Raw genomic sequence first — 16,907 nt, forward strand, 5'->3', positions numbered from 1 at the left:
AGCACTGGAAATCACAATTTTGCAACCCCTAATAAATTAAGGATTGGGTGTTGAGCATCTATGGCTGCTAACATCTGAAAGAGACAATTATGTCGTTTGATGAAGGAACACACCACCACCTGTGAAGCAGTTTTGACCAAAAAAAGAAAAGAAAAATGAAATCTGAATCTGATTAAGCTTCTGGATCTAACTACAAACTTACAGGAAACTTGGAGGACAGAAGAACATGCTAAACTACACAATAGGAACACAATCAGTACAATGTCAACCCTGGAAAAACAGAATAAATGACCTAGCTTCTTCAACAAATAAATTGCAAGGAGTTAAAGAAAGAAGAGCTGGATGGGGAACTTATAGATTAAGAGACCTTAAAAAGTTTTTCATGCGTGTGAAAATAAAGGTTAATGTGCCCTTAAGCAAGTATCCTAGATCTTGATCCTATTTCACTTGCAGTTTAAAAATAAGATTTGTGAGAAACAGCAACTTTCAAAATTTTGATATTTAAAGTCTTAATTAAGTCATACTTAAAATCATCTCCACAACTTTAATTATTTTGTAAAATAGTGTTTGCCCCCCCCACACCCAAAGCAATGGCTTACATTTAATTACAATAAAATATTTCTCAGTCATACAACAATGATTTGGAACTTGGAACAATTCCAACTGAGATGTTTATCTTTCTTAATCCTTTCTTGGTACATATATCAAGAGCAAAAAAACAAAGAAATTTGGCAGAAAACAGAAGCTGGAAATAAAACATCTCAGATCACAAACTATTTTTCAAGATCCTTTACCTCCAGATACTTTTCTGTAAAACTGATACCATCATCCTTCAGAAAAAAAGTATGCAGAATATACAGATGAAATGTTAGACCCTGAGAAGACTAAGATGGGCTTCATGATCTCAAAGTTACCCAAGAGACATAATATGGACATATAAATGTCAAATTCTTTAAATGTGACAATGGGAGTTGTACTGTGGCTGAAACAGTTAGGAAAGAATTTCCAGTGGCTAGGCTGGGGTCAGGATTTTATAAGATCTGGATGAGCTGAAAAGGAGGTGAAGACGATTCTAACTGTTCTCATCTGTTCATAAAAGAGCTCTCTAAAGTACTACTGGATAAAAAAAATATTGGTTCAGCATTAAATGCAGATATTCTTAAAGGCAATAAAATTGTCTATAATTCAGTTACAGGATGAAATAGTCTATAATTCAGTTGTTTCATTAATTCAGAAGCTTAACTGTTCTTCAGTTCAACTGGCCCCAATTCAAGCAGCTTTACCATATATACAGTGATTTATTTATTTTTATTGAAAATACAAAGTAATATTAAAGTATTTAAATAATTTAAAAATCATTCCATATCCCCTACACTAACACAGTGAATTTCAGTTCTGCATATTACTTTCCACATGCATGAAGATTTTATAGTCATAATGATAGTGTGCATATCATTTTATATTGTGCTTACTTTACTTTTCATATAACAGACATGTCCACGTTTCCACACAGTATTCTGAACAATTATTTTAATGGCCGTATAAGACTTCACTCTTTTTATTAACCCACTTTCTTATTTGACATTTAGATTATTTCCAATTTTTTGTTATTGAAAATAATGCAGACATAAGCGACCTCATGCTTTTATCTTTCTGTTTGTTATGCTTTAGGTTACAATATCAAGGAGTAAAATTTATGAGGAAAAGATATGGTCATTATTATGGCCCTTTCTATGTAGTACCATATTTATTCCCAAAGGGTTATATCTACTTAAAATGCCTTTTGAAACGAGTTCATTAAACAGGTTCCTTCTAAAATTTAAAAATAAGTCAGAAGAATTAGGTAGTTTTACACTTACATATTTAAGGTTAAAAATAATTATTGCCTCTTAAAAAATGATGAGTGTGGGTAGATGATCTAACAGATTTTACTAAGTTTAGATGAATTAAGCAAAGCTTCCAAACTTTTCTCAAGTTACAGCACACTTGGAAAGTGATATGGTAGGTATGATGGAGAAAATGGACAAAGATGTTTCTGGCCCAGAAGCTGCAGCCAACCAGACCACCTCAGGCAACCCCAAGAGATGCAGGATCCATGTCTAGGCACCTCTGTCACCCACAGTACCAGTGTGCCTGGGAAGGGAAGCTCCAACTAACAGTGGGTTAAGTGACTCAATCCAAGTCACAACATCTAGTTAGTGGAAAATGAATTCAAATTTCTTTTCATCAATGTATTTTCTACTATATTACAATGTTCTACATGCTTTCCAGCTCAAAGTTCAATTTCATATGCAGACACATATCTATACTTATGAACAAAGAGCATTTTCTAACATGCTTAAATTAAAGCTACCTAAACTAGCAATTTACATCAAAGCTGAAAATTAAAAATAGTTCTTAGGATCAGCAGATATTCAACTACTTTCTCTGCAGTTTTTCATATTTTCCATTCTTTTAGTTTGTAAACTCTATGAATAGTAATAATCTTCTGCACAGTATCTTGTATATCTCTGTTGTCAGTAAATAATCATAACAATAAATAATACACACTACGAAGGAAAAACACTAAAGTCCATTCTAAATAATTCTAAAGGTGGAAAAAAAAAAGCTTAAGTGTTGATTTTGTAGAGGTAGAGAATATTCCTCCTTATATTTCAAATTCCTTGCTAGCTAAGTGGAAACAATGTACACTATTACATTACAGGATCATAAGAGACATCTCATTCCACAGAATGATTTTGACCTACACCCAGTGTTGCTGCTACCAGGAGAAAAAATTTGCTACAAAGGCATTTCACCTTTTACCAAGTGTCCAGCATTCCAAATCACCTTTGATGAGCAAAGATTATAGGTGTTGACTCTATTGATTTATTCAACTGTAAATATACAAAAGATTTTTCTTGACCATTAATCACTAGGTTGAGGTGTAGAGTGGGGGTTAGGAATAAGAATTTACCTGTTATGTGCCAGGCCACAGTAACAAGTAAGAGACTCCAAACCCTACATTCTTTTCTTACTACACCATGAAACAGTGATTACTTGGTCATTTCTTTGGACTTGATCAGACGTTATACACACAAACACACCCATGGGACCTCATGGCACTTGGAAGATTACCCACAATTTCCCACTTATTAAGATCTGGATCGTATTTCTCAATGCTCTGAAGATACGTCCCCTTTGAGTAGGAATAGCCCCCAGTGACATAAATGCATCCATTCATGATGACGGCACCACACTCCATCCTCCTTTCCATCATGGGAGCGATCTCTCTCCATTCATTCTGTTCAGGGTCATAGCATTCTGCGATTGTAGTTTGTCCACCAACTAGATAGAGCTTATTTTCAAATGGAACTGAACACAATCCATATTCTATTAAAAAGAAAAAAAAGAGCACATTTTTATTAGGGTAAACAAACAGAAGAGATACCTTAGGGTAGTGATGTAATAATGCTTTACAATTTGGCTTACAAAAATAGAGTAGTTGTGACATTTTGATTCCAGCACTCACTACTGCAACACGGACCCTTAAAATCCACTCCCAGTCATCAGGTTCAGATGACTAGTTCCTGCCACTGTCTTTCAGATTATCCTTAAACTGGCTTCTCAGGGTGCTGGGAAGAACTCATCCTCAGACCACGACCCTTCTGGGAACTTCCCAGCACAGGCACCTTTTCTCTATGCCTGTGTGTAAAAGGTGTAGCAGCAGAGTCCCTCTGCCATGAACACGTCCTAGGTAACTGGTGTAGGATCCTTCGGGTCTTAGCAGCTAACCCTGAGCTGGTACGTGCTGCCACAGATGCTTGCCTCTCTCATACTGCTGGTTAAGTTAAGGACACAAGAAGTTAGAGAAACACAAGCCAGTTTACTGGGGGAACTACAGTCTGTGACCTTTAGAAGCTGTGGAAGGTGCTCACAGGCAGAGGGCTGCTGTGTGAGGTCTGTGTCCTGGAGCTGGGAGTCCACTTCTTGGGGCTCAGCCTTCCAGGCTGTTTTAATTTCTTCCATTTTATCACCCTCCTCCACATCCAAACCTGCTGGCTGTTCAAGGCACTGGGATCTCTGGCAACTTCACTTCTCCCCCTTCTTCCCAGGGCTGTGACTAGGATGAGGCAAGTGATGTGCCTAGAGCACAAACCATGACGAGGTGCTTCCTCTCCAAGTTTCTCCTTCCGTTTTGTGCCTCAGGTGTCTCGCTTGCCTGACGCTAGTCCCAGCCCTGTTTCTAACATCCCAGGTCTTAGTGCTCACATCACTCCCAGCCTGGGAGTTCATTCTAAGGAATATCAACTACAGACCTGAAGGAAGAGCAGGAGTTGTCAGTGGGATGACTATTACAGCAAATAAATCAAGAGTTAGCTTTCCATTGCTGAGCTGTTCCTTCCGTCTGGAAGTCTTTTCTTTTCCCAGGTCTTTGCATAGCTGCCTGCTTCTCATCATTCAGTTCTCATCTGTCAACTCCTCACTGGGCCTTCTCCTGTCATCCAACCTGCAGGAACCAGTCAGCTGTCTCTACCACACCACCCTACTTTAATTCTCTCTGTAGCGCGTCTCACGATCTGATGTGCTTCCTGTTTACAGTCTCTCTCTTCCTTCTAGCAGTGTAGGACCTGGGCCCTGCCCAATGCTCCATCCTATTTGGAGGATGGCAAATGTCTGGCACCTTGTAAGGACTCAGTAAACGCTTGTTGGATCAATGAATGAATTGTACCTTGTACCCTCTGTGCCCAAATATGCACTCCCAATACTTGATGGAAAAAAAACTTATAAGGCCTTCTTTAGAAAGAATGCACAATCATTCTTTGATTTCCCTGTAAGTAGGGAAGACAGGTTCTTCTCAGTAAAGCTGTTGCTATTTAGGCTTCAAAGCATAAGGAAAATTCTGAGAAGACTGGTATTTCTGCTTTGAGTCCACATGCTGATGTTCTCCAGTTTCTGACATCCAAGAATTATCCCACCTCTGAAAACCCATTTATTCCTTTTCAGTTAAATAAATCTAGAATTTTTATAGGATTTCATTGTTTTTGGAGTACTTGTGACATATTATTTATATAAATTATGAGTCATTCTGTTAAATGGTTGCTGTTAAAATTAATGATGATACAAAAATTGTATCAGTTGGTATAAATGATTCAACAGTGACTTTGTAGGCTATTTTTTAATTATTCAAATCTTACCAAAAAAATCATCATTTTGTGACTCACGTTAAAGAAGAATCTCAATCTTTCCATAGCAACAAAAATGCCCAAAATAAAGTGACTCCTGGCTCTCTACTCTGATTCATTGATGTATGTATCTGTTTTTGTGCCAGTACTATTCTCTTTTGATTATGCAGTTTTGTAGTATAGACCGAAGTCACTGATTCCTCCAACTCGGTTCTTTTTCAAAAGTGTTTTGGCTATTCAGGGTTTTCTGTCTTTCCATGCAAATTTTAAAGTTATTTGTTCTAGTTCTAAAAATACCCTTGGTGTTTTGATAGGGATTGCACTGAATCTGTAGATTGCCTCAGGATAATGTGGTCATTTTAACAATATTAATTCTTCCAATCCATGAACACAGTATATCTTTCCATCTGTTTGCGTCATCTTCAATTGCTTTCATCAGTGCTTTAGTTTTCTGAGCACAGGTCTTTACCTCCTTAGGTAGGTTTATTCCCAGCCATTTTATTTTTTGATGCTATGGTAAATGAGATTGTTTATTTACTTTCTCTTTCATTGTTAGTGTATAGAAATGCAATAGATTTCTGTATGTTAATCCTGTATCCTTATAATCAATTCTTCTACAAGAAAGGAGGCAAGAATATACAATGGAGAAAAAAAAGTCTCTTCAATAAGTGGTGTGCTGGGAAAACTGGACAGCTACATGGAAAAGAATGAAATCAGAACACTGCCTCACACCATATACAAAAATAAACTCAAAATACAGTAAAGACTTAAATGTAAGGCTGTTTACTATAAAATTCTTAAAACATAAGCAGAACACTCTTTAACATAAATTGCATTAAGATCTTTTTCAATCCACCACTTAGAGTTCAGTTCAGTCGCTCAGTCGTGTCCGACTCTTTGCAACCACTTAGAGTAATGAAAATAAAAACAAAAATAAACAAATAGGACCTAACTAAACTTAAAAGCTTTTGCACAGCAAAGGAAGCATAAACAAAATGAAAAGACAACCCTCAGAATGGGAGAAAGTATATGCAAATGAAGCAACTTACAAAAGATTAATCTCCAAAATACATAAAGAGCTTGTGTGACTCAATATCAAACAAACAAACAACCCAATCAAAAAATGGGCAGAAGACCTAAACAGACATTTCTCCAAAGAAGACATATGGCTAAAAAGCATATAAAAAGATGTTCATTATCACCAATTATTCAGCTCAGTTCAGTCGCTCAGTTGTGTCCGACTCTTTGTGACCCCATGAATTGCAGCACGCCAGGCCTCCCTGTCCATCACCAACTCCCGGAGTTCACTCAAACCCATGTCCATCGAGGCGGTGATGCCATCCAGCCATCTCATCCTCTGTCGTCCCCTTCTCCTCCTGCCCCCAATCCCTCCCAGCATCAGGGTCTTTTCCAATGAGTCAACTCTTCGCATGAGGTGGCCAATTATTAGAGAAATGCAAATCAAAACCACAATGCAGTATTACCTCACACTGGTCAGAATAGCTATCATCAAAAAATCTACAAACAATAAATGCTGACAAAGATGTGGAAAAAATAGAACCTTCCTATATTGTTGGTGGGAATGCAAATTGGTATAGCTACTACGGAGAACAGTATGGAGGTCCTTGAAAAACTATCATAGAACTACCATATCTTCCAGAAATCCCATTCCTAAGCATACATCTGGAGAAAACCATGATTTGAAAAGATACATGCACCCCAATGTTCATTGTAGCACTATTTACAATAGCCAAGACATAGAAGCAACTTAATGTCTATCGAGACATGAATGGATAAAGACGTGATATATTTATACAATAGAATATTACTCAGCCATAAAAAGGAATAAAATAATGCAACATAGATAGATCTAGAGATAATCATATTAAGTGAAGGAAAGTAGACAAATACCATGTGATATCACTTACATGTAGAATCTAAAAAAATGATAGAAATGAACTTATTTACAAAATAGAAATAGACTCACAGACATAGAAAACACACTACGGTTACCAGAGTGGGTAGTGAGATAATTAGGAGTTTGGGGATTAACATAAACATACTACCATATATACAACAGGTGAACAATATGGACTTATTGTATAGCACAGGGAACTCTACTCAATACTCTGTAAATGGTCTATATGGGGAAAGAATCTAAATGAGACTGGAGATATACATGTATATAACTGGTTCACTTTGCTGTATACCTGAAACTAACACAATATTGTAAATCAATTAAACTTCAATAAAAATGAACAAATAAACATTTTTTTTAAATGACAAAGCAAAAAACACAATGGATGAACAGATAAAAAAGATATGGTGTGTATATATATGTGTGTGTATGTGTGTGTGTGTATATATATAAATAAAAAGGAATACTATTCCACAATAAAAAAGAATGAAATTTTGCCATTGGCAACAATGGATGGATTTGGAAAGTATTAGGGCTTCCCAGGTAGCACTAATGGTAAAGAACTCTCCTGCCAATGCAGGTAAACATAAGAGACGCAGGTTCGATCCCTGAGTTGGGACGATCCCCTGGAGGCGGGCATGGCAACTCACACCAGTATTCTTGCCTGGAGAATCCCATGGACAGAGGAGCCTGGTGGGCCATGGTCCATAGGGTCTCAAAGAGTCAGATAGGACTGAAGCAATTTAGCACACATGGAGAAAATTATGCTAAGTGAAACAAGGCAGACAGAGAAAGACAAATATTGCTTGAATCACTTATATGTGGAATCTAAAATATAAAACAAGCTAGGAGAAGGCAATGGCAACCCACTCCAGGACTCTTGCCTGGAAAATCCCATGGGCGGAGGAGCCTGGTGGGCTGCAGTCCATGGGATCACGAAGAGTCGGACATGACTGAGTGACTTCCCTTTCATTTTCGTGCATTGGAGAAGGAAATGGCAACCCACTCCAGCGAATGTTCTTGCCTGGAGAATCCCAGGGACGGGGGAGCCTGGTGGGCTGCCGTCTATGGGGTCGCACAGAGTTGGACACGACTGAAGCAACTTAGCAGCAGCAGCAGCAATGAATACAACAAAAAAGAACCAGACTCACAGATCTAGAGAACAAACTGGTGGTTACCAGTGGGGAGAGGGAATGGGGGAGGAGCAAGATGGGGTAGGAGATTAAGAAAGTACCAACTATTATGTATAAAATAAATAGGCTAGAAGGATATATTGTAAAACACAGGGAATACAGCCAATATTTTATAATAACTATAGAGTATAAAAAATTTTTAATTGTAAATCACTATGTTATACATCTAGAACTTATATTGTACATAAACTACATCTCAGTTTTTAAAAAGTATAAAAATAAAGTGATTCCTGGTATTTTTTCCCATTACCCAAATGCAACATAATGTTCTGTTATAGTTGGTGGAAACCTGCTCAGCTGTAACTGACTTTTTTCTTATTGGTCTCTCTATGAAGCTACTGAGGCTATGATACTGTATCTTGTTTATCGAGCTCCTAGCACTGTACACAGCATTAGAAAGCACTCAGCAAATATCTGTTGGACAAATGAATGAATGAGCAGTTTCAAACCCAGTATGAAAATAGCTCAGAGTTTACACACAAATGTTCACTATAAAAACATGGCAGTCGATATTCAGTTTTACAAGAGTGATCGGAACAAAGCCACGCAGGCATTCAGAAACAACCATAATATTTTCATGTATTCAATATCCACTTTAAAAAAATGCTTTAAAAATTTTACTTAAGATTTTTTTTCTCACTGAAAAGAACTGTAAAGCTTATCTAATCTAACTTCCTTATTTTGCTGGAAAGTAAGACCCAAGAGCTTAAGCTGCTGCCCAAGATTAGACAAGTAAATAAATCGCAGAGCCAAGAGAGAACATTCTCCCCATTGGACACAGCTCTCCACGGATTTTTCTTCCCTATCACTTACTGCTTCTCCTGGGTTATCTTCACACATTCTTCTTTCTTTCTCAGCTCATCCTTTAACTAATGCTGTTTCTCAAGATTCTGCTCATTTATGTGTTATTAGTCCCAGCCTCCCAAGGCATCTTATTCACCTCCACACCTGGCCATCATCTCTAAGCAAACAATGCCCAGGTCTCTGTATTTACCCACAGTCTTCCTCCTACTGCAGAACCACACTTCCCATTGCTTTCTGGACAGATCTTCTAAGTTGTATTAGTTGTCCAGTTGTGCCCAACTCTTTGCAACCCCATGGACTCTAGCCCAGCAGGCTCCTCTGTCCATGGAATTCTCCAGGCAAGAGTACTGGAACGGGTTGCCATTCCCTTCTCCAGGGGATCTTCCCAACCCAGGGATTGAACCCTGATCTCCTGCATTGCAGGCAGATTCTTTACTGTATGAGTAACTAGTTCTTGACATTTCACTCAAAACTGAGCTTGTCATCCCTCCACTTCTCCCCTCCCATTGGTTGCTACTTCAATGCTGCCAGTCAATGAGCCAGAGAGTCTTGCCCTTATCTCTAGTGTCCAATCACCCAGGGGGGTGATCACTACCATTCAATCAACGGTGAACCTACACTATTCCTCACACCTGCCTGTTTTCTACTCCTGCCACTGCAGGCTTTCAGTATTTCTCACCTGGCATATTATAGCTTTAGTAGGCCTCCCTGCCATCTTTCTCCCAGTCTACTCTCAAAGGAACTCTTTTCTTAAAACTAAAACTGACAATGCAGCATTCTCTTGCTCTGAAAACTTTGGTAGTTCTCTATTTTTAAAATTTATGGAGGCCATTCAAAGCCCTCTGTGACATGATTTTCAAATGAACTTTGTTATTCAGTCTCTCATTCTTCCCTCTTGTATCTCACTCACACTTCTACTCCCAAGAAGTGGAGTAAACCTGTAATTTTCCCATCAGCATTCCTTCATTGGCTAACTTTTCTGCCAGAAAGCCTAAATCATAACAACCTACTCCTCAGATCAGATCAGTCCCTCAGTCGTGTCCGACTCTGTGACCCCATGAATCGCAGCATGCCAGGCCTCCCTGTCCATCACCAACTCCCGGAATTCACTCAAACCCATGTCCATCGAGGCGGTGATGCCATCCAGCCATCTCATCCTCTGTTCTCCCCTTCTCCTCTTGCCCCCAATCCCTCCCAGCATCAGAGTCTTTTCCAATGATTCAACTCTTCCCATGAGGTGGCCAAAGTACTGGAGTTTCAGCTTTAGCATCATTCCTTCCAAAGAAATCCCAGGGCTGATCTCCTTCAGAATGGACTGGTTGGATCTCCTTGCAGTCCAAGGGACTCTCAAGAGCCTTCTCCAACACCACAGTTGGAAGCCTCCTAAGATTGTCAGATTCCCCTTAATCAGACTGACGCTCTCTCTACCCTCAATTTCAATAGCACCTATCTGTAAGATTGTGTTCCTGTTATGTATGTGTATTTACTACTATATTCTGTCTTCCTGTGGCAGTAAAATTAATCATCTTTAATGTCTCATGTAATAACTATCAATAGAATGGTATCTTTCCCAAGGTAAGGTCTCAATAAATGTTATCTTGAATTTGATGGAATTATACTCCCCTGTCTTCCAACTATACAAAGCAATCACCCTTAAAAGCATTAAGAAAGATAACATTTATATTACCTTTTAAAAGTAATAAGAGTCATTTAGTTGCAGTCTAAGCTACATATCTATAAGGTACACTCATGACTGGCATTTTACAGTCCTCAGGAGGTGCTCCTAAAACGTATAGGAAGCACGTTGTTGTTCAGTTACTAAGTCACATCTGACTCTTTTGCGAGCCCATAGTCCTCCTCTGTCCATGAGATTTCCCAGTCAAGAATACTGGGGTGGGCTGCCATTTCCTTCTCCTGGAGATCTTCCCAACCCAGGGATTGAACTGCATCTCCTACATTGGCAGGCGGATTCTTTACCACTGAGCCACCTGGGAAGCCCCATAGGTAGCATGCTGCTGCTGCTGCTACTGCTGCTAAGTCACTTCAGTCGTGTCCGACTCTGTGCAACCCCATAGACAGCAGCCCACCAGGCTCTGCCGTCCCCGGGATTCTCCAGGCAAGAACACTGGAGTGGGTTGCCATTTCCTTCTCCAGTGCATGAAAGTGAAAACGGAAAGTGAAGTCACTCAGTTGTGTCCGACTCTTCGCGACCCCATGGGCTGCAGCCTACCAGGCTCCTCCGTCCATGGGATTTTCCAGGCAAGAACACTGGAGTGGGGTGCCATTATTGGAAGCATAAGTTGCTATAATTCAGAGGATGTAGATCCAAACGCTTCCCAGGGCCAAGGAGATAACAGATTAGCCGAATGAAGCAGGCTAGGGGTAAGAAATACAGCAGCCCTGCTCAAGGTCTATGATGTGATAAGCATGGAATAGACTGTGGTGAAATGGAAGCCTCATCTGAAGGGAATAGCCACTACCTGGCCCCAGTGATTGTTGGCAGGAAGGAATATGATGACAGATCTTGCAATTTTCCTAAAGGCCAGAAATGATGATTTTTATTTGAAATCTCCTGAATTTTAAATATTGATAACAAGCCAGTTAAAAAATATTTTGAACACTGTGAGAGCCAAACAGAAGATATACAACATAGGTGATAATATGATATCTTCATTTCTCATTTTATGTTCAACATGAATCAAAATGCTCCATGTGGAATTCTATGTTTGCAGGGATTGATACTGTAATTTAATATTCATTTCTGACTGATTTTTCAACTTGCCATGGCTTTACATCCTTCGGCTTAAGTCTTACTAAGCCACCTGGAGTGGCTCTCCATCAGTCAACAAGCCATATCCAGTTTAAGTGTGTTATGGAAGATTTATTTTTAAAGGAATCCCTTTATGAAATATAAATTAAGCCTCTTATGTAGACCCCTCTGATTCGTTGATCTGACTTTTCATATGCTGGATCTTCTTTGTAAAGATAAGTCAGAATAATATCTAACTTAGGTTAACATGAGGATCAAATGAAGTAACAGTGTAGTTGTTCAGAGCTTGGGCTCCCAGCCAGGCTGCCTGGATCTGAAACTCACAACAGCCTAGCTGACCATGGGCAACCTATTCACTGTCTGTGTGCCTCAGTGACCTATAAAACAGTAGTAGTATCTAGTTCACAGGACTGCTGTGGCTCAGATGGTAAAGAATCTGCCTGCAATGCAGGAGACCTGGGTTTGAGCCCTGGGTTGGGAAGATCCCCTGGAGAGGGCATGGCAACCCACTCCAGTATTCTTGCTTGGAGAATCCCATGGACAGAAGAGCTTGATGGGCTACAGTCTGTGGGTTTGCAAAGAGTCGCACATGACTCAGTGATTAACACTTTCACTGGATTAATACATGTGAAAGTACTGGAAAAGTTAGTGCCTGGCACATACTTGGGCTTCCCTGGTGGCTCAGAGGGTAAAGCATCTAATCTTAGCTATTACAGGCATACCTTGAAGAAAGTGAAGTTTGGTCAGAACATAGTAATAAAGTGAGCATCACAATAAAGGGTCCACACAAATTTTCTGGTTTCCCAGGGCATAAAAAGTTATGGTTACACTATACTGTAGTTTATCGCAGAAGGCGATGGCACCCCACTCCAGTACTGTTGCCTGGAAAATCCCATGGATGGAGGAGCCTGGTAGGCTGCAGTCCATGGGGTCGCTAAGAGTCGGACACGACTGAGCGACTTCACTTTCACTTTTTACTTTCATGCACTGGAGAAGGAAATGGCAACCCACTCCAGTGTTCTTGCCTGGAGAATCCCAGGGACGGGGGAGCCTGGTGGGCTGCCATCTATGGGGTCGCACAGAGTCAGACACAACTGAAGTGACTTAGCAGCAGCAGCAGCATAATGTTTTATGTCTATAAAACAATAGATATATATTAATTTTTAAATATTGTATTGCTAAAAATGCCAGTTCAATTAGAATAGAATATCCAAGACTGCTGATCAAAGATCACCAGAACAAATATAACAATTATGAAAAAGTTTGAAAACATTGCAAGAATTACCAAAATGTGACAGGACACAGTGAGCAAAGGCCATTGGGAAAATGGCACTGACAGAATTCTCAAGGCAGGGTTGCCACAAACCTTCAATGTGTACAAAATGCAATGTCTACAAAGCACAAAACAACAAGGCATGCCTGCATTCAATATGACTGTTACTGTTATTCTCTACCATAATTTCACTAGTTATAATAGAAAGTTGTGGGGATTCTAGGATAATGTATCTGAACTACTAGGAGATGGATGACTGCCTCCATGATGTCTTCAAGAGCCAGGACCGAATCTGGCTGATCGTTGTGGAAGTCCTGTACGTGGAGACACAGACCCAGCTTCAGGTGTGCTCGCCCTGAACTGTGAGATGACGCAACACACATGACCCACGGGCGAACTAGCTGCACTGGTTAAAAGCAGCAGAGCTTGCTCCCTTCCAGAGAGGAAGACTACTTACTGGTTATGCCACAGGTTAATGCACTCAAACTTCCTGACTTTGAATCCTGACCCACCACTTCCAAACCGTGACCTTGGCAAAGCTACTTACCCTTTCTAAGCCTCCATTTTCAAATATGTAACCAACTCACAGGGCTGTAGTTAGAATTTAAGGTAGTATTTCATGCCAAGTGCTTAGGCAGTACTTGACCTATAGAAAGTGCTCAAGAAGGTTAGCTATTATTATTATTCTCAGATGGGTCAAGCTTGTGAATTTTGATTATGCTCTCCAGTGACTGACATAGCAGCCTGATGCCATATGGAAAATGATTCAAAGTAGTATAGTCATACGGTGACATGAAACTTTTCTGATGAAAAGAATCTTAACCAGATGGCATAACTGTAACAGGTTTATGCTTTCCCCTGAGCCTTACCCAAAGAGACAAGCCAAAGAACAAAGGACATCACAGAAGACAGGCCATCATTTGTGGGCAGACAAGATCCTGTGATGACTGTTAAGGCCAACAAAGAGCCCTACACATCACAGGAGTAAGTGCTTCACACCTATTGAAACCCAGAAAGAACATGCTTCTTTAAAAAAAAAAAAAAATCATCTCCTAAAAGGAATTAACAGATATCCTTCCCACCTATTTGACAGACTAGTGTTTTTACCTGTCCATAAAAATTCTGTTTTCTGTAACACAGGTAGTAAATGAAAAAAAGCATACAACTAAGGAATAGGAAACAGAAGAAAAGATTGTTGTCAGATGAACATGTGACTATTTTGGGCCTTTTAATTATACCCAAGTGTAGTCTACTATAAATTTAGTACTGTCTACTTCCAGCATATTCTTAGCCATCTTTTATGCTGATAAGCAGCATCACAACACATACTATTTGAGACGGTAATTTGTTACCTGGATGTGGACTGGAGGTGATGAGACTCCATTCATTGATATCTGAATTGTAGCTCTGGACCTTGTCATAGGTGCAGCTGCCTCTGTATCCGCAGTGGCCGCCAATGACGTAGATAACTTCATGTAAGACACAAGCAGTAGCATTTCCTACACCTGTGTGTTAAATTAAAATCACATCTTCAGATTGGTCTTTTGGTTTTGCAGTGAATATTGGACTAAGTTTATTATTGCTTTTGTTAAAATGGACATTAGACACAAGGCATTGTCCCAGGAGTTACGAAGGATAGGAAAAAAAAATTTTTTTAAGGCTTCCTCAGTTTTTTTTTTAAGGGAGGGGTGAGACATTAATGCAAATAATTAGAATGCAGGGTAGAGATCTCCTGTGAGTGTTCAGAGCAAGGAGACATTGCTTGGTCTAGGGGAATCACGGCAGAATTTGACCTGGGCCTTGGTAGGTGGCCTTTGGCAGGTAGAGATAAGAGAAAGCCATCTGAATCGGAGGGAAAGGGGAATACAAAGACTCACTGGACAATGTCATGCAGCCCGGATTGATCCCCAGCACTTGAGCAGGCAGGTGGCACTCCTGGGGCTGTCGTGTGGGAATTAAAGCTGATGTGGTAAATTGAAGCCACACAGCAAAAGATCCTCATGCCCGACTAAGAAACATACAATTAATTCAGCAGGACATTTTAAACAGAGGAAGAGAGGGACTACAGAAATAGAAGGGCAAGAGTCAGAAAGAGAGAGGTACTGGCCCAGGTGCAAAGTACCGAGGATCTGACTCAGACTGGGCCTTGAGTGTGGGGGAAGGATACCGAGGTAAGAGACACAGGAGAACAGATGGGCTTCAAAGACTGACTGCGTCTAAGACTCATTCTGAGGTCCTGAGCAGAGAAAACTGGGAAACACCGATGCCACAGAAAAATAAAGAGGAAGTGGATTCATCAGGGGAAGAAGACATGAGGAAGAAAAAAGTGAAAAGAAAGTGCTCAGTCATGTCCGACTCTTTGCGACCCCATGGACTGTAGCCCACCAGGCTCCTCCATCCATGGGATTTTCCAGGCAAGAGTACTGGAGTGGGGTGCCATTTCCTTCTCCAAGGAAGAAAGATGAGGAGGCTCATTTTAGTTGAAAACGTCAGGTTAGTCTTTCAAGCAACATTTTACTTAGCCCATTCTGTGCAAGGTGCAGTTCAATCTCCCTGTACATTTCTACTCCAAAACAAAAGCAAGTTTGTAAGCAGTGCAGCTATGATGAAAGAGAAAAAAGTTAGGATTTTCTAAACAGCCAAGTATTTGTTTTTAATGTATCTTTTTGGCTGTATGGAGTCCAACATGGGATCTTAGTTCCCCCACCAGGTACTGAACCCGCCCCCCGTGCACTGGAAGCTTGGAGTCTTAACCACTGGACCACCAGGGAAGTCCTAAACAGTCAAGTATTTATTTCTTCTCTGTACATGACTAAACTAAAAAAGGAAATGAATTTGAAATTTGACTCTGCCCAATTTCGGTGCTCATGACCGGGGAAAGCTGCTAGTTCACTTCATGACTACAAAATAAAACAAATTGGGGAACATAGTGCTATTCTTTCTAGAGACAAACGGGAAACTTAAAGCTCATCATGAGTCCACCCATCAGAACCAGCACTTGCAAAAAGTGCAATTGACTGACAAAAGTGTTACCCTTCCTGGGGATGGTCAGATATAATCAAGAATCGAAATTTAAGTTAAAAAAATATAAAACTCTGGAATTTCAGACCCAGCTAGGAGGTAGGGGAGGACTTCAGTGTAAGAGGGTCTTCCATTCCACTCAAGGCTAAGGTGAGAACACTTGCGGCTTTCTTTACAGTGTAGACACCCTTGCTGCATTTTTCTTTCCAGAAACATTGTTTCAAATACAATTTAACAACATTTCATAAAGTAATACATTTCAGCCCTCAAAGAAATATACTCTTAACTACAAAACCACCGAAACTGTGATCTTATCATTAAGAAGCAGAGGCAGAAATATAGCCAGGTTTACAACAGCTGCTAAAATATTTGAACTTTCTTTGTTTCTTTCCTAGGAAAGGAGTTAGGCTATTTAGAGCCACTCTAGGGAGGGGAATTAGTAAATGGGGGCGTCAAGCTCAGGCAGAGTGAAAACCAGAGCAGCAACAGCACTGAGCTTGAAGCCACTTCTCCCATCCTGCCAACTACTGCGGAAACTTTGGGCATGCAGGAGAGACGTTGTAATGGAATATGAAAGATATTTCTGCACTATCAAAGCTGACACGTCCTTCTATAAGGATGGGCATGACCAGGACTTCCCTAGTGGTCCGATGGTTAAGACTCTGCGTTCCCAGTGCAGGGACACATGTTCAATCCTTGGTCAGGGAACTAGATCCCAATGCTGCAATAAAGGTCAAAGATTCCACGTGCCACAGCTAAGACC

The 16,907-nt window shown here is 40.1% G+C and overlaps 1 protein-coding gene across 3 annotated transcripts in view; it reads right to left on the reverse strand.

Moving 5' to 3' along the window:
* Positions 1-1,289: 1,289 nt before the first annotated feature.
* The window catches only part of LOC102393823 (kelch-like protein 23), a 49,577-nt gene continuing 33,959 nt past the window's right edge, over positions 1,290-16,907 (reverse strand). For all 3 annotated transcript variants that reach the window (XM_025275330.3, XM_044934165.2, XM_025275336.3), the window contains exons 3-4: positions 14,476-14,628; positions 1,290-3,372 (exon numbers count right to left, since the gene is read on the reverse strand). In XM_025275330.3, the coding sequence (XP_025131115.2) occupies positions 3,062-3,372; positions 14,476-14,628 (464 nt within the window). In that variant the 3' untranslated portion in view covers positions 1,290-3,061. The remainder of the gene's footprint in view (positions 3,373-14,475; positions 14,629-16,907) is intronic.

This window comes from Bubalus bubalis, chromosome 2 (assembly GCF_019923935.1).
Source record: "Bubalus bubalis isolate 160015118507 breed Murrah chromosome 2, NDDB_SH_1, whole genome shotgun sequence".
Classification (NCBI taxonomy): Eukaryota; Metazoa; Chordata; class Mammalia; order Artiodactyla; family Bovidae; genus Bubalus; species Bubalus bubalis.